At 49.2% G+C, this 25,651-nt stretch overlaps 1 protein-coding gene across 3 annotated transcripts in view; it reads right to left on the bottom strand.

Annotated features, from left to right (window-relative positions):
- ESAM (endothelial cell adhesion molecule) overlaps positions 1-25,651 on the bottom strand; it is an 83,400-nt gene that overhangs the window by 12,595 nt on the left and 45,154 nt on the right. For all 3 annotated transcript variants that reach the window (XM_032769992.2, XM_075073437.1, XM_075073438.1), the window contains exon 2: positions 5,013-5,170. In XM_032769992.2, the coding sequence (XP_032625883.1) occupies positions 5,013-5,170 (158 nt within the window). The remainder of the gene's footprint in view (positions 1-5,012; positions 5,171-25,651) is intronic.

Here is a 25,651-nt window from a genome sequence, read left to right as displayed (position 1 = left end):
CATCTCCAGATTGCATCATAACCTGGGCCAATGGGCATCAATCCTCACGATCAATCCTTCTGTGGATTAGGGCTTGGGAAGCCCGCAATGAAACACAAGAGGAGCAAAGGAGAGCAACAAGCATGACCCACGGAGGAGAGGGTAAAGAATGGCGGGGAGACTAAGGGAGCTGGGAAAGAGGAGACGTTGGGACGGGGCGGATGAGGACACCGAATACTTTCCAGGGATCAGCGTAGCTGGGAGAGGGCAGGACAAAGCATAAAGATGGAGAAGCTGAGGCTCACAGCATGTAATAGAACATCCAGACACGCCCCAGAGTGCAGCAATACCAAGGCTCCAGTGAAACAGGACACTAGCGGGAGAGAGAAGTGGGCCAGGGAGAAAAGGCTTCTGGAAACAGGAGTGGTGCAGAGATTCGGGAAGGCTGTCCCAGAGAGTGGCAGGAGCTGTAGGGACGAAGGATGTCCCACCCATCATGGGAAGGTCAGAGCAGGGAGTTAGTGAGAAGATCCAGTAGGTCACCTGGGCTTTAAACCAAGGAGGGGCTGGATCTCACCATGAGTGTGTAGTGACACAGAGGATGGAGTCACACCATTTTCACACGAAAGAAGGGGGGCAGGAGCATTTTGCACATGCTGGCCTCTGGAGAGCTGGTACGTGGGGAAGCCAGCGAAAGGAGCTCCCTGGGAGAGGAAAGCTAGCAGGAGACACAGCAGTGGTGGGGCTTAGGCAGACGCACAGAGGTGATGGTAGAAAGTGACAACTATGGCACAGCAATGGCACAGACTCCCTGAAGGTAGTGCCAGTGGCCAAGCCACCATCACTGCAGAGCCCCAGGCAGGTCTGGCTGGTGAGCAGCATGGCAGAGTGCAGGATGGAGCAGGAGCTACGCCTCTAACAAAGGTCAAGCGAGGCCTGAGCTTAGGTGAGGGCAGAAGGAAAGGGGGAGTAGAGAGGAGCTGGGGGACAAAGCAGTTTCTGCTGGACTTCAAAGGACTCAGACCCGTGACGGATGGGATCCAGAGACCCCAGAGCTACCAACACCACTCATGAGACTGAGCCATTTCAACCAAACCGTTCCGCTGGATGAACAAGAGCTCTCCTCTCTCAGTGCATGGGACGGAGTCATGATCCAGGCTCAGCAGTTCATCGGCTCCTGGAGCCTGTTCCCCACCTGACGCGGTAACAGTCTGGCACCTCACAGCGATGATGCTGGGTTGCTGTGGGGGTGGCAGGACTGTCACACGGACGGGAGAGTAGGCACCGAGACTAGATGGGCTCTTGAATCTAAACAAAAGCGGAATAGCTGCCTAGACATTGGCACTATAACGTCACAGCTGTTCCTCCAACAGTCCCAAGGTGAGGATGCTGCTGTGGACCAATGTGTGACTCACCTGTGCAGGTATCGTTGGGTCATCACAGATTTAACCAGCCAGAACACCAAATATTTGACTATTGCTGTCCACAGGTCAATCTACACTACAAAGCGTGGCAAGTTCTGTTCTTGGGACTGGTGACTTAGCCATGAAACGCACTGTGGGGTTGGTGCCGAACCAAGATTTCATAAAAAAACCAGCAATCAAACTTTGGAAGCATCCATATATTTCTTGGCTTAGGGGGCCTTCCTAGCTTCTGAGCTGCTTTACTTTTCTAACTCCTGGTTCATAAAGAGCCGGTGCTGCTTTATCGTTGTCATAACCGCTGTTCTCATGATTTTTTAGTTAAACATAGCAGTTCTGACACCATCCCTTCCCCTTTTTATGGGAGAAACCTAAGTGAGGATAGGGGTCAAACTGGAAAAAAAAAAAGTGGTAAAACTCTCCCAAGCTCCACCCACATTATTCAGTATCAGCCCTGCTGTGTCACTGCTGATGACTGAATCCTCACAAATAAGCTCCCAAATTAGCGATGATCTCTGACCCTTCCTCTCCTTTCCGACAAAAGAAATGAAATCGTTAACCATGGTGACCATTAAATCTGCATCACTGGGCACTGAGTTAACCCTGCACTGGGACTGAGGTGACAATTCCCACCTCTACAAGCGATCACCCTAGGTTCTCTGCAGACTCGGGCAGACATCTCTGCATCAGTCACACTGGCATCACATCAGAGGCAAATAGCATCCCCTGTCTCTCAGTCACGCTTTCTTCACTTATTACACACAAGACATATGTTAAAAGAACATTACAGTTGCAAAGTCAAGAGCCCAGGAGTTAGGAAATGCCAGAACGAAGGCTGCCCATGCACAATGGAGCTAAAACCTTCAAATTCTGAACACTCACCAGGAATCCACAGATTACAAAATTCAGAGACGTCTGTGGGACAAAACCTGGCGACATACGTCACAGCAGATCTCTGGCTGCCAGGGACTGTGCCCAAGCAGAGACAAACATATTGCCTCTGCTCTAGGACTGGCAGCTCTGGGAGTGAGGGAGGTTGACTCTCTAGAAGGCGAACCCTTGGACAACACTAGGAACCCTCAGTGCGCCATTAATGCTGCAATGGAATCAGTGGACCGGCCCATCCCTTGGTGCGAGCCAGCGTTGTGACATGGACTGCAGGGGAGCACCGTCTATTTACGCAAGCAGAGAATGTGGTGTAGAGCATCTTGTTTGGAGAGGTGCTCCCAGCAGGGAGCAAAGGGTGGGCAGGGAGGAGCAGCCTGGCCTGAGGGGAGGAGAACAGAGAGCAGCAGCAGGAGACAGGAGGGTGGCCTGCATGCAGCACTGGGAAGGAGGACAGCCTCAGAGCCTAGTGCCTGGGGCAGCTTTCAGTCAGGCTAGGTACCCATGACAACTGGGGAGCAGCGGAGAGGAGCACTTTGAAAGGGGAGTGGCAGAGCAGGTCTTGTACAGCAGTGGTTCTCAAAGCCGGTCCGCCGCTTGTTCAGGGAAAGCCCCTGGCGGGCTGGGCCAGTTTGTTTACCTGCCGCGTCCACATGTTCAGCTGATCGCGGCTCCCACTGGCTGCGGTTCACCGCTCCAGGCCAACGCAGGTGGCAGGAAGCAGCGCGGGCCGAGGGATGTGCTGACCGCCCTTCCAGCTGCCCCCCATTGGCCTGGAGCGGCGAACTGTGGCCAGTGGGAGCCGTGATAATCCGAACCTGCAGACGCTGCAGATAAACAAACCAGCTGGGCCTTGAGAACCACTGTTGTGCAGCACAGGGAGGAAGCCGCACTTAGCTGCGGTCCCTTTTCTGGGCTCTCCTGGCCCCTTAGTGCATGCACTAGCCTGGCCCAGCTCCAGCTGTCCCCACGCAGAACCCTTCCTCCAGGTTCCTCTCACTGCTCACAGGCCTGGTGAGGCTGCAATGAGTCCCTCCCATCCCTCTCTGGCCCCAGGACTCTCTGCCCTCCGGCTCCTCCTGGCAACGTAATACACTATTGTCCATGTCAGCGATCTGGTTAGCTTGTTGTACACTGCTCCCCGTGGAGATACCCCCAACAGATGCTCCTTTGTGCTCGGAGTCAAAACAAGCAGATGGAAATTAAAGCTAGTCAGGTAGCAAACTGGCTCTGTTGAAACTGGGCGGTGCAATGCCAGGAGTCGGAAGCACTCGAAAAATGCCACACACCCCATCCTCACACACACTTTCCTCCACGTTTACAAAGCCCTGGTCACACTGATGTGTTGCAATGCCCGGGACAAGGCATTTCGTCTCACTAAACAGGCTTCTCCTCCACAATGATTTATCCCCAGGCTGTAGGGGAGGCCCAGATATTGTAGATGCACCCAGGACATCTTTTGGGGTGACAGGAGCTCTCTTTTCTAGGACCGGGTGAAGAAAAGTACAAGAGTTTCATCAGAAACATGCGTGAACCTGGGTCACATTTACCTGGGAGGAGGCAGAGTGGTTCCGTGAGCAAATCTCACCATGCTTGCATGGAATTTTGAAAAAAAGTTTCTGAATGGGACGAGCTAGTGCCTCCAGAATCCACATTGTCTTGTCATGGAATTAAGCCCAGGACAGGAAGCTGGAAGATCCCAAGTTTTATTCCCACCTCTGCTGCCAATTAGCCTTCTACAGAACTTGACAAATATTTCCTTGCGTCCCACAGCCTCAGTGATGTACACAGCCATCTCCATTTTACAGAAAGGGTCCCAAACTCAGGGGTGCTGGAATAATTTGTACAGTGGGGGTGCTGAGAGCCACCGAACCATACTGTAAACCATGTATATGATGGAAACCACTTCAAGCCAGGGGGTGTGGCAGCTCCCCCTGCACCCTTAGTTCCAGCACCTATGCCCAGACTGAATGACCAGTCTAAGATGAGCAGAGTTGGTGTAGCTGTGTCAGTCCCAGGATATTAGAGAGACGAGGTGGGTGAGGTAACATCTTTCCTCGGAACAACTTCTGTTGGGGACAGAGACACGCTTTCCTCGGAACAACTTCTGTTGGGGACAGAGACAGAACTCTGCTTCAGATCGGGGAGCGTCACAGTTAAATACCAGGTGGAACAGATTTATTTAGCTGTGAGTGCCTGTCCCAGCCCTGAAGAACTGCTTCGTGTGGCTTGAAAGCTCGTCTCTCTCCCCAACAGAAGTCAGTCCAATAAAAGATATTCCCTCCCCTACCTTGTCAATCTAAGTTGATACAGAGGCTGGAGGAGAAGCTAGGCCCACGTCTAAGCTCTTAGGCCACTTTCCAGGCAAATGTCTAGCTTCCAGGCAGGGCTTTGCGACCTGTGCCACAGCAGCCATCGAGGGAGCCCACACTGGATGCACTCATTCAGTATCACACTTGTCCCGCAGTCAGGTGCGGGTGACCATCACTGACGGAGCAGCTCCCAGCTCCCCCTCCCAACGTAACAGCAGCATGGAAGAGCCAAGGGAGAGGAGCTGGTAGCTGAGGTGCAGCCAGCAGCTGACACTCTCACCCTGTGGTCACCAGTGCAGCATCTCCTCTTGCTGTGAGGCTTCTCGCCAAGCCCCCAGAGCGCTCCTATCAGGGGCAGCTGGAGCCCTGGGCTCCCTTGCGAGGTGTCTACCTCCCTGCCCCCCATGCCTTTTACCTGCAAACGATTGGCTCCAGGTCTCTCAAGGACCCACGAGACATAGGGATTCCTCTGAGAGATGCTCGTGTACCACATCGGCAACACCACCCTCTGCCCTTGGATCGTAGAGATAGAGGCTTGTCCCACGTTGACTTCCAGCAGCGCCGAAGACAGACCTGCAGAGAGAGAGAGAGAGAGAGATTCAGTCCTATGGGTGCATCCTGACTCCCAGGAACCAGCCCTACTACAGACAAAGGGCAGCATCCAAAACTGAGCATCAAACTCTGCAGCCCGTCAGCACACGCTGAGAGCCCAGGATCTTACAGTGCACCAGGTGCAAGAGAAAAGGACACTCCACAGCTGACAACGCTGAACACTCAGAACAACGTGAAACAGATACTGTAAATGATACCTTGCATTGCAACAGCACATGTAATCGGAGGCTCTCAAAGCACAGTACCAACCCTAGGTAGGCGTCAGCGGGGTGCCATGCTTAAAGGTGGCATTGAGTTTGTGCCGTATGAATCCTTTGTCAGGCTTGAAAACAAGGGCGGCATGTAGGGTCATGTGCCCCCCCAGATTTGCTGCTTGGCATGTACGTGGACCGAGCATGCTCAGTAACACTGCTGAAACCATCTGCCCTCCCTCCCGCACTATCGGCAGGCACAGATCGTCTCCTACCCTCCCAGCACTTCCTCTCGGGATGATGATTTCGTTGCCTGGAAAGTTACAAGCAAATCTGTGCAGTAGTCTAGGAGCTGCACTTGAAATTTCAGAGCTGGAGCCCAACATCATTTTGCACCTCACTAATTTACAAACAGATTTTTTTTTTAAACACATGAAACTGTACGCAGGTGACTCCTCTTAACCATAAACCCAAAAATATAGTTTATGCATGGACCAGTTTTATAAAAACCACCAGAAACAAGGAAGCTATGAGCATTGGTCATTATCTATCCTGAATACACCCATCAATGCAGTAGTTGAATGCCTCACAGTCAGTGTATTTATCTTCCAATCACCCCTGTGAGGCGGGGCAGTGCTGCTATTCTCATTGTACAGATGGCGAACTGAAGAATGAAGAGGTGAAGGATATGTTTACAGTGTTCACATTTATAATGTGCAAACAGAATGAAGTCCAAATCAGTGATATATAAATGTTTGCTGCTTTAAAACAAACAATTTCACAAAGCTGAAAACAAATCCATTGAGGAAAAAATTTAATCAGAGAAACAATGATAATTGGGAATTGTTTAAGAACACTTTACTAGAAGCCCAAAAAGCCACAATCGAGGAAGGAGGCCATATTAGTTTAAAAACTGAGCTGGCTGAGATGGGAAAGTGAAGGCAGCTATAAAAATAAAATATATAATAAACAGAAGCAAGGAGAAGTCAACAATAATTAATATAAATCAGAAGCTAGGAATTGTAGAAAATTGATTAGGGAAGCAAAGGACACAAGGAGAAATCTATGGTCAGCAGAGTTACGGATGATCCAAAGGATTTTAAGTATATTAGGAACAAAAAGAATCCTGCCGACAATATTTGTCCATTACTAGATGGAAATGGCAAAATCATCAATAATAACTCAGAGAAGACAGAATTGGTCAAACATTTTTGTTCTGTATTTCGGGAAAACACAGATGCCGTAGTTATATCATATGAAGATAACACTCTTTCCATTCCACTGGAATCTCTGGAGGAAGTGAAACAGAAGCTAGTAAAGTTAGACATTTTAAAATCAGCAAGTTCAGATAACTTGCATGCAAGAGTTTTCAAAGAGCTGGCTGAGGAACTGATTGGACTATGAATGTTGATTTTCAATAAGTCTTAGAGCACTATGCAAGTTCCAGAAAACTGAAAGAAGGCTAATGTGCCATTGTTTAATAAGGGTAAACAGGCTGTCACAGGTAATTATAACCTATCAATTCGACATTGATCCCAGGCAAGATAATGGAACATCTGACATGGGACTCGATCAATAAAGAATTAAAGGAGAGTAATATAATTAAAGCAAATCAACATGAGTTTATGAAAAATAGATCCTGTCAGATTAACTTGATATTTTTTTTTCGGATGAGATTATAAATTTGGCTGATAAAGGTAACAATGCTGAGGTAATATACTTAGAAGTCAAGACGTTTGACTTGATACTGCATGACACTTTGATTAAAAAGCTAGAATGATATAAAATTAACATGGCACACGTTAAATGGGTTAAAAACTACCTAACTGACAGACCTCAAAATGGAACTGTAAACAGGGAATCATCATAAAGCAGATGTATTTCTCGTGGGGTCCGACAGGGGGTGCAGGTTGTTGACCCTAAGCTGTTTAAAATTTATCAGTGACCTGGAAGAAAACAAAGTATTAATTGATCAAGTTGGCAGATGACATAAAAATTGGAAGACTGGTACAAACTGAAGAGGACAGGTCACTAATACAGAGCAATCTGGATCTCTTAGAGAGCCAGGCACAAGCAAACAGTACGTATTTTAATACAGCTAAATGTAAATGTATATGTTTAGGAACAAAGGCCATGGGCCATACTTACAGGGTGGGCGACCCTAGCTCAGGAAGCAGTGACTCTGACAATGATTTTGGGGTGTTGGTGGATAATCAGCTGAACATGAGTTCCCAGTGCGAAGCTATGACCAAAGACCTAATGCGATCCTGGGATGCATAAACAGGGGAATCTCCACTAGGAGCAGAGAGATTATTTTACCTCTGAATTTGGCAATGGCACAACTGCTGCTGGAATCCTGTGTCAAGGAGGATGGTGATAAATTCGAGAGGGTTCACAGAAGAGCCATGAGAATGATAAAGGATTAGAAAATCTGCCTTAGAGTGATAAACGAAACAGATTGAGCTCTTTGAGTGTAACAAAGAGAAAGTGAAGGGGTGACTTGATCACAGTCTATAAGTACCTGCATGGGGAATAAATATTTAATAATCGGCTCTTCATTCTAGCAGGGAAAGGTCTAAAATGAACCGATGGCTGGAAGTTGAAGCTAGACAAATTCAGACAGGAAAGAAGGCGGGTCTTTTTGACGGTGAGAGTCATTAACCATTGGAACAACTTACCAAGAGTTGTGGTGGATTCTCCATCACTGAAAGTGTTTAAATCCAGACTGGCTGTTTTTCTAAAAGCTCTTCTCTAGGAAATATTGTGGGGCAGGTCTGCAGTAGGTGCTATATGGGGGTCAGACAAGATGGTCACAATGGTCCCGTCTGGCCTTGGCATCTATCCCCACTGCAGCTGGGAGCTTGTCTCCCGTGCGGGTAGAGGCGCACACACTTCCTCTGCTTGAGTTAGTGCTCTAAAAATAGCAGTGTGGTCGTGACAGCATGGGCTAGCTGCCCAAGTAGAATCACGCCCAACCCCAAGGGTACATACTCAGGAGGCCAGCCTCAGCCACTGCCCATGCCACTAGAGCCCCAGCTCGAGCAGAACTAGCACGTGTACATCCATCCGAGGTGGGAATTCTAGCTCCCAGCTGCAGCGCAGGGAGTCTGTGGCTCAACAGGGAACTAAACCCATGTCTCCAGAGTCGCAGGCTAGTGCTCTAACCATTGGACAATCCTGCCTCTAATCGGATGTTTTTATTCTGATCATAAAAGCTCATTAATAAAAATGCCTTAAAAGATGCTTTCTATGAACTCTGGGTGATGCCAAAGCTCCTGTCAAAGGGCTTCTATGTTAGCTGTTCCAAACAGGCACTTCTGCACTCTGTCCCCAACTTCACAGCATAAGGTCCCACAGCAAGATGGGAGAGTAGCAGGACACTGAACTCTGCAGCAGCTGAGTCCCTGCTCCCATGGTATTCAAGAGCAATGCAGGTAGGGAGCTTCCCCTGTAGCGCCCCTTCGTAATCCAGCAGGGCCCCTCCTTCTGCACATCCTAGGATAGCTGCAAAGGTGTATGTGAGGCTGCCTGGTGCAGTTACAGGCAGAAGTTCAAGGGTTGAGCTGGCACAGGGGGTGGGTGGGGCAGGGAGCAAGGTGGTGTTTTTGTACCAGCTCAGCTGGAGCAACAGCAGAACAAGTGGATGCCTAAACTGTTTAAACTATCTGACCTTTAAAGTATCATTATTGGGCTTCAGAGTGAATAGCCCTTTTGAGATGAACAGGGGAATTCATCTCCCTTTACAGCACTGACTGTCCCAACCTGCATGGGATTTGGGGGGAGAGCAAAGGCTGCAGGAGGGAAGAATTTGAAGGAGGCACTAGGAAGTCAGTCTGTGTGCACATGGCCTGAATGCCAGCGGCAGACCCCTCTGTAAATAGTTCTCTTAGTAAAGAGCCAGTTTAGTTTTACAAGCTGGAGACCTCTCGTGTTACGACTTAGCATGCAACAGTGACAATGCTAGATAATGTCAAATTCAGGTTCCCTTCACAACCACAAGGGCTGGAAACTCTGGTTATCTTTAAATGAAAGCTTAGCTTCTCCAGAATCTGAACAAGTCTTGGGGGCTGCATTGTTGCCCGTGCTGAGGGTACAAAAGTCACAAGTCCGGCCCCTCCAAAATCAAGAGATTGGTTTAAAAATACATGAGATTTTGCCTTTTATTTTCCGAGTCTCTAGGGGGCGCTTGTGTCACGTTTCGAGCTTTTCTCTACAACTGCGAGACCAACTTATTTTTAATTGAAAGCGGAGATTCTCACCTTATCTCTTGACTCCAGAAGCTGAAGTTTTAAGAAAACATAATAGCAGTGAGACCAAAGAGTTGACAACAATGGAGCCGGCTAAACACCTCCCTAGAGTTGGGAGGGGTTTGGCATCCCTGATCCACAGTATTTGTATTCTTTTATCACAGCTGAGAAGGGGAAACTCCCAAGAGACAGTGAAAGTGAAACGGTTTACAGGACAGTTTGTGTTCTTCGGATGAGGGCTGTGCAGAGACACTGGGAAGGTTTCTGCTTGTACTCTCACTGCATGAAGGCACTGGCTGCTACAGCTCTTCTGGCTTCTTAATGGTTTAATTGTAGTGGCACTCACAGAAACATTTCAAATTGAAACTAATGGCTCCTGATAGCGATGAACCTGATTCTAACTGTTCCGATTTGTATACAGAAGCTGCAGGGGGATGCATCAGCTGAGATCTGACTGGCTGAGATTATCCTGCATCTTTCTGACATTCCAATACCACGGAACACGCCAAAGAGAGAGGCGACTTGCCCACAAGGGAAGGGGAATTATCATACAGCCCTTGGACTTTGCCCACTGCCATTTCCATTGACTAAATTCCATAAATAACCTGACTGCAATGTTTGTTAGCATCACAAATACAACCCATTAGCGGGAGGCTTTGTATATAGGGGCTAGTGACCAGAAACAAGTTGTCCAATGAAATTTAATGCACCAGCTCCCTTAGGATTTGTTTAGAAATGTTGATCATGTGTGTTTACATTTGTGCCAGTAATGATGAAGCCGGATGAATGGATTCTTGTGGCTGTGTCTCTGCAATCAACCAGGCCTCTTCCCTCCACAACATACATGCAGGCAGGGCTGCCAGCTAGATGCAATAGATTTCTGCGCTATAGGCTCCTCAGGGCAGGAGGATGGCATTTTGGACAGATCAAGTACTGCACTTGGGCTCAGGAGAAAATAGTCACCGTGTTTGTGACTGATAATTGGTGTTTTACAGACAGTCCTACCCACTTCTGGCTGCCTTCTGCTGCATGCCAATTGCACTGCAGGGGCAGAGCATGCCGATTCCTTTTCTGCCCATCCCTCTTGGCACCCGGCAAGGTGGTTTGCATCATGTCACCTGCTGCAGTTGGATGTGTGTAAACATTGGAATTTAGAGGGGCCATAAAAATTCCATGTGATGAAATGGAAAAGATTGGGACCGTTTAATTTAGAGATTGAAAGAACATGAGAGAGAGAATTATTTTACATGTAACAGCTGATAGAAGACTGGCATCCTTATTTATCCTCCAATATAATGCAAGAGCAAGAGAACAGCCACTGAAAATAAAAGGCAACATTTAAAACTGATCAAAAAGACTTTTAACATGGTGTATAATTAGCCGGTGGAACTTCCTGACCACAGAATATCAGAAAGGCTGCTTGTATTAAGAATCATATCTATCTATACCTACATCTAAGAACATCCTTAGTTACAGCTGACAGTATAAAAGTGACATGGGGCATAAAGCTTCATGGTTCGAGGCACAACCCACCACTAGTGGCCTGGAGTCAGAAGAAACATCCCATATGGGCAGGTTATCCCATAATTGTCCATCAGGGAGCTCATGCACTTGCTTCTGAAGCAGTTAGTCCTGGCCACTGACAGACAGGATTATGGGCTAGATCAGTGCTTCTCAAGGTATCTGATGTGGGGGACCAGCAATTTTTTTCTCCCAATGTGCCAAGGACCAGTGACATATTATCCTATTGGATGCTCTTATGAGGAAACTCACCATGGACCGGCAGTCGATGGCTCACGGACCGGCACTGGTCCACGGACCACCACTTTGAGAAGCACTGGGCTAGACAGACCCTGGAATGAAGCCTCCAGGCATCTTTGGAAGCCACATTTCACAGGCTGTTTGAACCTGAATGGTGCTAACTGAACAGACTGGTTAGCTGGCCAGCACGCAATGGGCCAAATGGCACTGACAGTTTGCAAACATTGCTCTTACCTAGCTGCATGAGTGAGGCTCCAGGGATTGAGCCCTCTCTAATCCCCTTCTGCTGCTGCCTCAGCATTTGCTGCTTTTCTAAGAGAAATATTAATACCCAAAGTCAGCAGGTCTCATTAGTTACCGGTCAGTGCAAGGCCCTGATTCTTCAGGGTAATTTGACACACACTTAAGAACCCTGCTGAACTGGGGCCTCAAACACGTATGGGTTACACATCAAACAGTGCATGTGGCTGGAACACTGGTCCAGACCAGAGGCGCACAGATCTGGAACTGCCACGTTCAATGCTCAATCCCCTTCCAATTTAACCAATGGCTGAACCATTCCACCCTGACAAATTTAGCAAAACCAAATTTGCTTCCAGACTAGATCTGATCATCGCAACAAGAGCGGGTGGCAATGCAAGAGCGAAGATGGCTCCTCCCTCTCGGGGCTCCCGCACCCCAGAACAGCACAAGGTGTCTTTGCTACGTGTTTGCGCTCCTCAGGAGCGCTGAAGGATGTGCCATCTGCCTTCAGAAGGAAGGGATTTCCGGGCACTCAAGGTCGAACATTTGGTAAGAGGATGCAAGACAATGGGAATAAGACATTTCCCTGCACTCAGGAACAGCTCTGACATCAGGCCCAGCCATTTCCACAGGACCCCGTCAAAAAACAAAGCCCTGGAAATACTCACGACAACAACAGGAAGCTGTACTTATGGCCTGTTTGATAAAACTTCTAGATTTGTTAAGTCTCGTTCCCGTCTACTGGCATCCCGCAGGCTCCTCCAGCTGGTTGTTCCTGCCTTATCAACGGGCGGAAGAGGCCAGGATAAGAGTGCTAAGAGTCCTAGGCAGCTGGTTCAAACCCCCTCAGTTCCTCTGCGCACGCTCCTGCTGCTCATGGCTGGGGACTCAGTGGGGTGACCTCTGAAATGAGTATAAGGCTATTCACACCACGAGACCAAAGGTTTGAGGACAGCACCCCATCAAAGGGGACTATCAGAAAAGCCAGCTCGAGGAGGACCATTCATATGACTGTCTGCCTTAGCATGCAACTAATGGCCTCTTTCGTTGGAGGGCGGGACTAGGTGAGAAGATTACCCAGCCAATGTCAGCTTCATTCTGGGCTGTAGAGGAGGGCTTGGGTCTGGGAGTGGCACACATGCATGAGGACTCTGCATCACAGAACGTACAATGCTCTTCACAAGAAAAACCTGGAGTAAGACGCACTCCCTGAACTGGCAGAACAGAGCAGCTCAGTGCCCAGCTCAGGCAGATTTCCCTCCTCCAGACAGTGGCCAGCCAGAGAGACAAGCTGGAGAACAGGCAGAGCAACATTGCATTAAGGCAATCAGAACATTAAACACCTCCTGCAGAAGAGTTCTTAACGGGGAAGGGGGGCACAGTTCCCAGGGAGGGGATTACTGGGTCTAAACGTGGCCCTCAATATGGTGACAGAAGTGGGCAAAAATACCCCTGAATTTTTGGTTTGCAAAGTTGTAGCTGTGTCAGTCCAGGAATATTAGAGACAAGGCGGGCAAGGTAACATCTTTTATTGGACCAACTTCTGTTGGAGAGAGACACACTTTCGAGCTACACCGAGCTCACCTTCAAATCTCCAGAAGAGCTGTGTGTGAATCAAAAGTCTCTCTCTCTCTCTCTCTCTCTCTCTCTCTCTCTCTCATAGAATCATAGAATATCAGGGTTGGAAGGGACCTCAGGAGGTCATCTAGTCCAACCCCCTGCTCAAAGCAGGACCAATTCCCAACTAAAACATCCTAGCCAGGGCTTTGTCATGCCTGACCTTAAAAATCTCTAAGGAAGGAGATTCCACCAACAGAAGTTGCTCCAATAAACGATATTACCTCACCCACCTTCTCTCGCACCAATTTTCTGGCTGTCACAAGAGCTACCTAAGTGTGTGAAAAATTGGTTGAGTGGCAGAAGGTGGTCTAGAAATAAATATTCCTTGAACCCTTAGCTCTGAGCTCCAGCTTGAGAGCCCTCTCGAGCCAGTTTTCAGTTATTAGGTGTCCATGTGCCTAGACATGCCCGAATCTAGGCAGCAGGGCCCACTCTCCCTTGGTAGCATATTAGTGCCTCTGCCACCTGCCTATAAACCTGGGAGACTGTAGATGGCACGTCAAGGCACAGACACCTTCTCAAACCGCGGGAAATAAGTTCTTCCAAAGGTTCTTCCTGTCTAAGGCTCCCAAAGTTGCCCCGGTCCCAGCACCGAGTTCTATGGGACTGGTCTAGCGACACCATAACAGGACTGGGTGAAATCTCTCCACTCGCTCACTGCCATTTGTCACGTGTTAAATTTCACTTCGGTGTTTCAGGCCACAGCCCAGCTAGACCCCTTGTTTGGATGGAGGCTTCCAAACGGTCTGTGCTGATAACAGGGATCCAGCAGGGGGCCCGACTTCACTTGCAGGGTTTCCAACATGGAGACAAGTCATAAATAGGTATTTTGTAGTTTTAATCCTCCTGATTCTGTCCTCCCAGATGCTGCCTGTCAAGAACAGTGGCAATTAGTAACCTTCTAAAATTAGCTTAATCTGATCTGCAGTGCAAGTGCTAGAGATCTCCCTGGTGCAAGGCTCAATCTCTCTCTCTCCCTCTCTCATTAGATCTCATGGCCTGGAATAGAAACATAGTTGGTCTGTGATCTTTGTCACGCCTATGATGAGGATGTGAATTGTGCCCTCCAGGGCCAATTTCTCAGCATTTTAAGACCTTCCATCTCATTGGATTGTTATTTTCTAGTCTCACATATGACTACGTAGCACCAAGCAGCCCCAGCTGAGCTGGGGGTCCATAAGAGACTGTGTCTCTGCCCCTCAGAGCCGACAGTCCAAGGGTGGGAGAAAAAGGATTGTGCAGCTGAGGCACATTGAAGATTAAGTGACTTGTCAAGGTCACGTAGGAAGAGCAGGGAATTGAACGGGGGTCTCCTCAATCCCAGTCTGGCCGTAACCTGCCTTCCTCTCTGGAGCTTATTAAAATTCATCCAGTTTCCCGTTGTTAGGCTCTCTCCAGTTGGGGTTATTTATGGGAGAACTCCATTTCTGAGACCCTTTGCTCCCCATTTTAATGCTGCAAACAGACAGCTGGTTTCCATGGAGAACGCCCAAAGCAAAAGGCTGCTTATCCCTGCAATGTTCACGGCGGCAGTGAACACAGGCCATGCTCGCCAGATTAGGCACGGGCGACGACACAACCAATAAGCAAAGCATTGGGGAATATTAATGGGCTGGAAGTGCATCCCGGAGTCACATTCAGAACTTAAAGGCATTCCAGGGAGAATGCTGTCCCCTCGTCACTGCAGAGAACTGCTTTAATTGCTGGGGGTTACAGCCCAGAGATTATTTTCCAACACTGCAGAAGGAGGATCAGCTAGAAAGTAATCTACTAGAGAGGTCAGTAGTGCACTGTTGGAAGGGGAGAGGCGGAGAGCTACAGCCGGAGATATACTTGCCTCTGCTTTCTCTAGCATCTCACAGAGGCTGGGTGTCACGGAGTCACCGGGCGATGCTCTGGAACAGCTCCCCACAAAGCCAGGCAGGACTTTGGGGAGCCTCCTCTCCCTTGGAGCAGACTTGTTCAGGGCAAGAAGCTCACACGTCTTCACCTCCTGGGTCTCTCCTTGGAGCATTCAGCATCCTCTGCCCCTCTGTGTGCTTCCCACAGCAAGTCCGCCCCAGCGGGGTCCTCGGGAAGCCACAGGGTCCTGCCCCCGCCACACTGCAGTCAGACGTGACTCTCAGCCAGCCAGTAAAACAGAGGTTTATTCGATGACAGGAACAGGGTCTAAAACAGAGCTTGTAGATACAGCGAACCAGACCCCTCGGCCGGGTCCATTCTGGGGGGCAGTGAGCCAGACCCCCACGTCTGCCCTCAGCCAGCTCCAGACTAACAACCCCTTCCAGCCCCTCCTCTCTGCTCAGCTCCTTTCCCGGGCAAGGAGCTCACCTGATCCCTTTGTCTCCAACACCTTCAATTGGTACCTTTGTAGAGAAGGGGCCCAGGCCATCAGTGGCTAGGAGACAGAGTGTCAGGCATTTAGGTGCACTGGCCCTTTGCTCTGCAGCAATCACACACCCTTATCCCATCACCTAGATATTAAGAACTGCACAGGGGACACTGAGGCACCAACACAGTATTCAGAGCAACATTAAGATCATTCCCAGTTCGTCACACTGAGTCACTCAGTCACATCTAAAACATCTCTGGAATGCGCTGCCAGCTCCGAACAGGCCCTCCCTGAGGCTGATCTCTAGCTGAGCATACCAGGAACACCTCATTAGAGTCCAATCCCTGCACTGCCCTTCTGCCCGCTTCCAAACAAGAGTTAAAACAGGCCGATCCGGTCAGATCCGCTGTGACAGCGAGCAGCTGGCTTTCTAGCAGCAGCCCCCGTGCTCTCTCTGCACTAGGCCTGAGGTTTCCATTCCCATTTACATAAAGGGCTCTAATAAGGGCATTGATTACCTGCCACCACTATGGATCAGTTATGTGACTGCTCCAGCAGGTCAGGCCACGGCACTAAGCCATGTATGAAATAATAGCTCCATTATTTCATACATCCCAGCATGCTCTAGAAACAGGGCATTGACTCTCTCATGGGCTGTGGCATCTGCACATTAGCATGTGCTCCCAGCTCCTCACCCATTATCTGCTCAGACCCAACCCTGTGCCCTCGGGTGTCAGGTGGCCCCTTTAAACACATCAACCCCCACTGCCTCCAAAGCACTGTCTGCAGAATTCCCTTCCAAGGCCCATTCACCAAAGCAAGAGGTCAGAGACCTGCCTATGAACACAAACGCTGCAGGGCAAGGCCATCTCACTGTTTGTACTGGTCTCCAGGTGCTACTACAGTTCAACAGCCAGTCCAAGCTCATCACAGCTCCAAATCCTAGATCCCAGCCCTCAGGCCTTGTCTGCACAGGAATGTGATTGAGTACATGGCTAAAGGGGTGAATTTAAATCCGTGTTAGTTATCCTAGTCTAACCCCAGGGTGGCACTAGGACCTAGGCTATGCTACAAAGATAGGTCAATGCAAGGCACCTTATGTCTACCTAGCTGTGGCATGTGTCTACACTGCAATCTGTCTCCCACCACTGTAGACGTCCCGCCATGCCAACATGGTAACACCCCACCCGAGCGGCACAGAGACATGAGTGGTGTACTTAGGTCGACACAGTGAGTGGGCAGACACTGTGTAGTTATGTCAACCCTACTTGTCCTCCAGCAGCTGTCCCACAATGCCCCACACTGATCACTCTGGTCAACATTGTGAATGCCACTGCCCAGGGGGTCATGGAGACTAGAAGCACCCCACTTCTTGAAAGCCCCATGATGTTTTCAAATGCTTTTTCTTGATTGCCCGGCTTGGTGAGCACCTAGCAGCTCTCAACTGCCCAGCTGACCCTGCCACGCGCTCCATACACACTTCAGGAGATATCGGCTCTCCTGAGACTGTGGGGAGAGGAGGCTGTGTGGGCACAGCTACAGACCAGTTGTAGGAACATTGACATCTATGAGATCACTCAGGGGATGCAGTTGAAGGGGTAGAACTGGTGCCGGCAGCAAAGTCATGTGAAAGCCAAGGCGTACCAGAAGCCCAGGGAGGCCAACAAGCGACCTGGGGCCGAGCTGCAGACTTGCTGCTTTTACAAAGAACTGCATGCCATCCTCAGTAGATACCCCACCCCCCACCCCAAAAAGCACTGTGGATACCTCCAAGGAGCCTGAGCCACAGGCCCCCGGCCGTGAAAAGTGAGGAGGAACAAGTGGAGGTGATGATGGATAAGGAAGGAGGAATATGGTGGATGACCAGGGGATCCAGCTGTGCAGCAAGTCAGGACCTGTTACATCTGCTACATCTGTCCATCTTACTTCTTCAGTGCAGCTCTCAGTCTGGTGTCGCTATGCTGGGGGGCTGGGGAGAGCTCCGCATGTAGGTCCAGAAACGTGGTCTTGCACATCTGACAGTTCGGCAGCCACTGCTCATCATCCCAAACCTGCATGATGATGCGATCCCACCAGTCAGTGCTTGTTTCTCCAGCCCACAACAAGCACTCCATCACCTGCAGCTGCCCTATGACAGCCACCAACAACTTGAGTTGGTTCTCGCTATGCCCCACAGCGATCTGTCTCCAAGGAAATGTCATGCTCCCCACTGATTTGGTTCTTCTCATAGCTCTGCAAATGCTCCAAGATCATGCACCCTGTGTTTGCAACGCTCATAACAACAGTGCAGAGCTGTGCAAGCTCCACGCTTCTGTCAGAGATGACAGACAGCAATGGGGGGCATGTGGGCTTGTGGAGTTTTGAAGAAAAAAAAAGGTGCAAGAATGATTAATGCAGATGACATTACGGGATGGAAACAGTTGCAAACTCTCAAGTTGGTCCCATGCTCCCAGTCACCCCAGTGTGACCTGTTTCAGCCCCATTATGCATTGCCAACACTTCCCAAAAGACAGCATGCTGGACGATGTTGAGTTGCACACTGGGATTCCTACCCATGGTGCACTGTACTTTGCATCAATACAAGCACGCCTGGTGAGTTCGCACACCACCGACACAAGAAGCTAAGTATGCACGCGCACAAGCGATGTATTAACTGCGGCGGCTGTACGCCCACGTAACTTGAGTTGACGTAATTTTGTAGCATAGACATGTGAATAGCCTTATATTCATTTCAAAGGCCACCCCACGGAGTCCCCAGCCACGAGTAGCAGGATCGTGCGCAGAGGAACTGAGGGGGTTTGAACCAGCTGCCTAGGATTCTGGCGGGAGAGGGCCTTCTGTGGGCTAGTGTCCGTTGCTTGAGAAGAGGTTTAAGCTAAATGAGGAAAAACCGCTCTCCTAACGGACTGGGGGTTGGGTCAGCCTGGGATCACTAGACCAGTCCAACTGGTCAGGCTCTCCCATATAGACAAGTTCTCAGTCACAGCCAGGGCCCTAGGGGTGAACAGAGTGAAATTTCCCCCTGTGCAGTGGGCCACTTCCAGTCCTATGCATCCCTCAGGTCCCTCTTACAAGGCCTGGGGCAGGCACTCTGCACCGGTGCAGTTTCACCCAGAACCTATACCTAGGCACTTGGTGTCTAGCAATTTCATCCCAGTCTCTTGTTCTAAGTGCAGCTACCAGGTTTGCATTGTCTGGGCATAATCATCAGTCCTCATAAAACCTCTGGGGCTTAGAGGAATTCCAAGCATGATATTTTATGACACATGGCTAGAGAAATGGTAGCAATAGATCCAGCTCATCATAAAGTCTAAGAAACCTAAACTGGATGTGCATGCGCCACCTTCCATATCTCAGCCGGTCCTATTAAAGATAACCAGGAACAGTGACCTTGAGCACAGGGCTCCTTCACCAGATAACCCCAAATTAAGTGGCTGCTAAGATAGCAGCACAGAGAAATGGGAAGAGGGCATATGGAAAAGAAGGACCCTCCTCCCAGAGGGCAATGGGAAGGTGGCTCCCCTGGGGGGTTACTATCTTCATGCATTGACAGGAAGGCTCTGACATAACATAGAGGAAGGTGATACAAGTGTAATACCAACAGACTTGGTTGTTGTTGGGCGGGATCAAACCTGGGACCTCTGGAGTTAAATGCAGGAGCCTCTACTGCATGAGGTAAAAGCCACTCGGCGCTTAGCTAAGCCTATAGAGCAGACTCAAACTCGAAATGGTCTCGGTGCCTCTACAGGGGACAGAGCACCACAATCAGGAGGTATGTGGGTTACACAAGGCCCAGGAACACTGCCAGCTGTGCCAGCTCCACCGGCTGGAAATGGCAGCTTTGGTGAAAGATGGTCAGATTGTGAGCGATTCAAGTGGTGTGCCTAATTCAGTCAGGGCTGCTTTGTCAGGAAGAGGCATCCTAGAGGTTGGTGCGCAAGGCGGATAGCCACTCCAAGCTCTCATCACTGGAGAGTTCTTCATTCCCACTGACAACGGGTGGGAATGCTGCACACAGCGTTTCACCAAAGCGCAGATTCACTCTGTGCAGAGAAGAGACCCCCAACCCAAGATGGGCCTTGGGGGAGCACTCGTTCTAGTCCCTTGTTGTGTGGGAAAGAGAGACAGAGAAATGGATGATGGGCTCTTCCCCCACAGCACAACAGCAAGCGAGGAGATTTCACTTTCAGTGCCCCACGGAACAACGTATCTAATCGCAGCTAAATCAAACCGGGCTTGGATTAGGCAGCTGAAATGTGAGAACATCAGCCCCTCAGCCCAGCTCTGGCCACGTCAGGGCAGCTCTTGGCCAAAGCGAAGAGCAAGGTTACGTGGATTGTTTAACTGAGTTTTTAAAGGAAATTCAGCACCACGCCAGGCAGGAGAGATCATTCAGCCTCAGTAACCTGGGTTTTAGCCTGCTCAATAAAACAGACGGAGACTGGTTTTGTTCTGTTGCTTTGGGGTTTGGTTTTCTCCGTTTTTGGCTTTCAGAGCACATGCCAAAGGAATCTGTTAGCCTAAGTCTTCACTGCAAAAAAAGCAAGCTCAATGTAAACTCCATGGAGACCCGGCATTGCCAGTGTAACAAGTCCAAGTAAGCCCCTGGGGAGGGGTCCAGCATTGACCTGAACTAACTTTAACTAACTGACAAGCTACGGAGCTCAGTACAGCGGTAACCCGGCGAAATACAAGGGCCTGTGATGTACAGGAGGTCAGTCTTGATGAGCTAATGGTCCCTTAAGCTCTATGAACTAAATTCTGTGGCAATGTAAACACACCGCCTGGCTTGCAGACACAGCCACTATTCCAAGAGAGTTAAAATTTAGGGGGAAAATGCAGTCAAGTTGCACAATGGAACCTGTTTCTCTGCCCCTGCAATTGCACCAGTGCATCCACGGCATAGCACCAGCATTAGAAACAGAAAGAAGCTGGTGATTCCACAGAGAGAGGCTCAAAACCCACTAAACCCAGCATATCAAGGAGCTGATAACAGTGCCATAAGCTCTGACTGTCCCTCCAAATAAGCAAATAACATCCTGCAATGACTTCAGAATTTACTGCAAAATTCTTCATATTTCACAGGACATAAACATGAGCACGTGTGTGGATATTTTTAGACTTCTTAAGATATCTGTTTTTTCCCAGACACAAGTAACATTTCCTGACAATTCCTCGCAGCTCCTAGGCAGGAAGCGCTGCTGCTGGGCGATAACTTAGTTTCTCAGGAGGACAATAGATTCCAAGATTTTTACAAGGCAATTTGAACAATGTAAGGGAATTGTCTCCACCAAAACAGACGGGGCTGCACATTGAATTAAAGGTTCAACACAATTCCAGTCCTCCTGGCTCTCATTAACTATGGCTCCTCTGAGGAAAGCTGCAGGATTCACCCTCTCTGCCTATGGCTGAGAGAAATTAGCCTAACATCATTGGGCGTGTTAGGCTGGAAGACTCATCACCTAAGAATAGCTAACTCCATTGTAAGAACATAAGAACTTAAGAAATCCCAACAAGAGGAAAAGGCCACTAGGCTAACAAGGCGGGCGCTTTACAATTATGTGGGCAGGCAAGTGGCTGAAACTAGCCTTCAGCGGATGTTTGGCAAGGAAACGATCTGCTGTCAGCTTCACGATCGACCCAGCTTGATAGTATTCTTAGTAAATGGCCATTCCCTGGCAGCTCCTGTACTGAGAGTTTGCCAAGAGTCACAGCGAGGCTAGAACAGAATGGCTGTGACCACGGAGGTAGTTCTCATCATGTCGCCCACCACAGCCAGTTATGCTCCTGGCTGACATCGAAACCCAGCCGCTGCCTCCCTGCTAGAGTGATAATTCACCACTGGAGTCTCCATATCACTCACTCGCTCACCGGAGATTAATCATCTCTGAACAGAGGCTTTGTAAATAAACCGGCGAGCTGGCTGCGAGCTCAGCTGCTCCGCAGTAGGCAGCCTGGGAAGTGAGGTTTTTCCCATTATTGTTCCCAGCCCTTTTATTTATTTACTCCCTCAGGAAAAGAAGGGAAGCAGCTCCCAGTTGGCTGGCTGGATTTCAAGTTAAATATTGAAACTCCCCAGCAGCGTGGGGCTAACATACCAGATGCCTTTACATGGAGAGAGTGAAACGACTGACTCCTGAAGCAGTTCCTTGGGGAGGAACCAGTGGCTCCCAGGAGGATGGAGAGTCCCCCTCCCCACACACAAGCAGCCCGCACTGCCTGAAGGCGAGCATCTCCTAGCCACATGGACCACTCCAAACGCCCCTGCCCTAAGAGAGGGGGACTGATTGTCTGAAAGTCACATCCCCTATAGAGGAGCAGCAAGGTTCAACCTTCCCTGCAAACAGGCGCTACAGCCGTGCTCGCTGTTCACAGAATAGCTGGAATGCAAGCACACCACAGGGTAAATTCATTCCCTTAAGCTGCCACCATTTGAGTTTCACAGAGTTTAATGGAAGAAGGGACCATCAAACCATCTAGTCTATTGGCCCAGGCCATTACGTTTCCCCCAGTTATCCCAGCATTGACCTAATCACTTCAGTTAGACCAAAACACTTCAGTCTCCAGGCAGATAACCAGAGACACCAACATGCCACCAACGTCTGTGACCCCTGCAATGGCAGGGAATTGATCAGGTGAGACATAAATCTCAGGAAAAACTTCTTCAGAGTAAGCAGAGTAGGACAATGGAACAGGCACCTAGGGAGGTTGTTGGAAGTTTTCAAAAGGATGCTGGAGCCATCTGTCTTGGATGGTTCAGACACAACAAATCCGTCAGCTTAGATGACCCTTCTAGCCCTGTGGTTCTATGATTCTAGGCCCAGATGAACCCAGGAGGTGATCCCCATCCCATGCTGCAGAGGAAGGTGAAAAACACAAATGTCCCTGCCAACGTGACCCAGGAGGGAAATTCCTTCATGACCCCAAGTCTGGTGATCGATTTGACCCTGAGCATGTGCACAAGACACCAGTCAGGCATCTAAGGCAGGATTCTCCATATCACCCCATCCACTGTCCCATCTCCAGCTGGGGCCATCTCTGATGTTTGGAGTCTCCATATGGATCATTCACTAGGGAGAGAACTCAAAGGAGCATAACATAAGAACGGCCATATTGGGTCAGACCAATGGTCCATCTAGCCCAGTGTCCTGTCTTCTGACAGTGGCCAATGCCAGGTGTCCCAGAGGGGATGAACGGAACAGGACAATTATTCTGTGATCCATCCGCTAGAGCCTGGGGTTGCGTCTCTGACCATCTTGGCTAATAGTTACTATTGCTGTGTCCTCCATGAACTCATCTAATTCTTTTTTGAACCCAGTTATACTTTTGGCCTTCACAATATCCTCTGGCAATGAGTTCCATAGGTTGACTGTGCGTTGTGTGAAGAAGTATTTCTTTCTGTTTGTTTTAAATCCGCTGCCTATTAATGTCATTGGGTGATCCTTGGTTCTCATGTTATGTGAAGAGGGTTACATCACATCATTCAAAGAAATTCATAATCTGAAAACAGATGCTTTGCAACTAAACTGACAATCAGGCTAATGACAGAATTTGGGTTTGATTGTTTTAAGTTCTCATCAACACACTGGTGATAGCAAAGCCCAATTGGCTTTGGAATACTCTTCCTACTTGCTCCATGGCCAGTGAGAACCAGCATGGTCAGATGTTCCTTGGATGCACAACTGAAGAGACAGAACAGTCCTCCAGTCTTACACAAGCAGGTTTCAGTCACTCACTGGAGACCCCTCCAAAGCAGCTGTGCTGAAAGACACTGAGAGGTGACCATGGACAAGCTGGACGTCAGCTTAGCAAAGCAATACGGTGGCAATGGAAGCCAATCTGATTTTGGGATGCACATCCAGAGCTGTCATGTTATGGGTAGGGGTGAGAGCACCTTCGCCTACAGATCACAGTATTCAGAGATGTGGCCAGCAGCCCTAACTGATGTGACATGTCTGGCAGGACAGGAGCAAAGACAGGAGAGGATTCTCTGCAAATCGAGATCCCAGGGAAACAGGAAACCCTGTCCCAAAAACTGGTTTAAGCACTGGCTTGGAGAACCGTCCTGTGGATGGGGTGGGAAGAGGCCAGACTCTCTCAGGGCAAGAAAGGGGAGAGATGTTGCTTTTCAGATTTCCTCCAGCATGGAGTGTAGAACACAGTCCTGCTCAAGCCCTCACTGGGCAGACTAGATGGGACCGGAAAGTTCTTTCCTATCTCTAATTTCTATTCCAGATGCCCAAAGTCACAGCCTGAGACTCCAGCTCTTTGATTCCCAGTTTCCTGCTCTTACCACACTTATTGGAACTAGAACTCAGTGAATAACCGACAGCAATCACACACTGAACGCACTCTCCTTCTGCTTGAAGAACCTTGTTAAAAGAGTGACAATTGCTTGGATTTACTTGGCCTTTTGGTGAGCGTTTGACTGTCTGTAACTAAGTCTAATGAACTCAATACATCACCAAGCCAACGTTAGGACAATTTGCAGATATGGACAGTTTGGGCCATGCCAGTGGGATTGTGGCTTTCCCTAGAGTTGCACTGAATTGCTAAGTTGGAATACAAAGCCATTGCCATAGTAACCAAACTCTTTATCAGACTCATTCCTCAGACAGGTGTGGCACCTCCAGTAGCTCTGTGGCCAAGGATCCTACACCCCAGCAACACCTTGAGACAGCAAAACAAGGAGCCAAGAGGCGCACCTTCTCCCTTCGCTGGGCATAGCAAGAGCCCTGCTCCTCCCCAAGAACTCTTCCAGGAGCACACCCAGATAGGCCTGGCCTCACAACTCATCATGTGGAATAAGGGGGAGAAACGAACAGGGAGCTCCCTACACCCAGCCCCATCATGACTGAGGGAGAAGGGCCATGGCACAAGAGGAACCAGGTCAAGGCAAGCGGGATGGAGACCACTGCTCCTCCAGAGGGGAGGCCCTTGCCCAAGGTCAGTGGCTTCTGCACATCTTGACCTCTCCCCACTGCTAGCCCATGCGGTGATACTGGTGGGTGTTGCCCAGAGGAGCTCTCCCTGCAATGCAGACAGCGTTCCTGCTACTAGAGAGGATTTCCTCACTGGCCCAAGAGTTATGGTGCAGGAGCTCCAGACCCAGCCATGCCACTGCAGAAGCAGCCAGGGTCATAGACGACACCTTTGCCTGAATGCATAAAGGCATCACTAGGGTGGAAGAACCCCCCAGTCTCTAGGCTGACAAGCAGGGGTGTATTGTGCTCAAGCAGGTCCATGGGGAGCAGGGGAGGAAAGGTACAATTCATCTCTCTGCAATGTGACTCTGCACAGGACACACACTCAGGGCGGGTGCGAGTACCCTGGGCATGCACTGCCAGTGGCAGTACTCTGTGAAGCGGGCAGTGCCCTGGCCCCATCCTCCCTCACAAACCATCTTGGTGTGGCACTAGCTATGAAGAGCAAAACAAGTTGCGCAGCAACAACAACTCCCAACACCTCTGTGACACCCCCACTGGGTGGAAGGATTACAGCAGATGGCCCTCATTGTTTACAAGATCCCCACCCAGAGCTGAGCTAAAATTTCAGGCTAAGCTCTTTCTGGGGGAAAAATGACACGAATTCAGAACATTTAGATGTTCTGAATCTGCAATTTCACCAAACGGTTTGCGTAAAATACAACCTAAAACATTTCTAAAAAACCAGAAATGTTTCATTTGGTCATTTTCTAAATGTTTCAATTTTTCGTTTCCAAAGGATGTGTGTGTCAACATTTGATTTTATTTTTAAAAAAAATGTTTAAAATAGGGTTGAAGTGGAAACAAAACATTGAGGTTTTAAAAACAAACATTCAATTCAATCTGAAACTGTTTGTTTTCAGCTTTCCAATTCGCCAAAAAATTTTTTAAAAAATCAATTATGTTTCACCCCAAATGACATATGACAATATTTTGAATTGCCAGCAAACTGAAAAATAAACCATCTGCTCAGTTCTAACCACAACCCTTTCATCCCACCGCTGCTCCAAACACTTCCTAACATACCCTCAGGCAAAGATCTGCCATCAGTGACAACATGACAC

The sequence above is a fragment of the Chelonoidis abingdonii genome, chromosome 18 (assembly GCF_003597395.2).
Source record: "Chelonoidis abingdonii isolate Lonesome George chromosome 18, CheloAbing_2.0, whole genome shotgun sequence".
Taxonomy (NCBI): domain Eukaryota; kingdom Metazoa; phylum Chordata; order Testudines; family Testudinidae; genus Chelonoidis; species Chelonoidis abingdonii.
The sequence above is the reverse complement of the archived record's forward strand: the minus strand, read 5'-3'. Positions and strand labels throughout refer to the sequence as shown.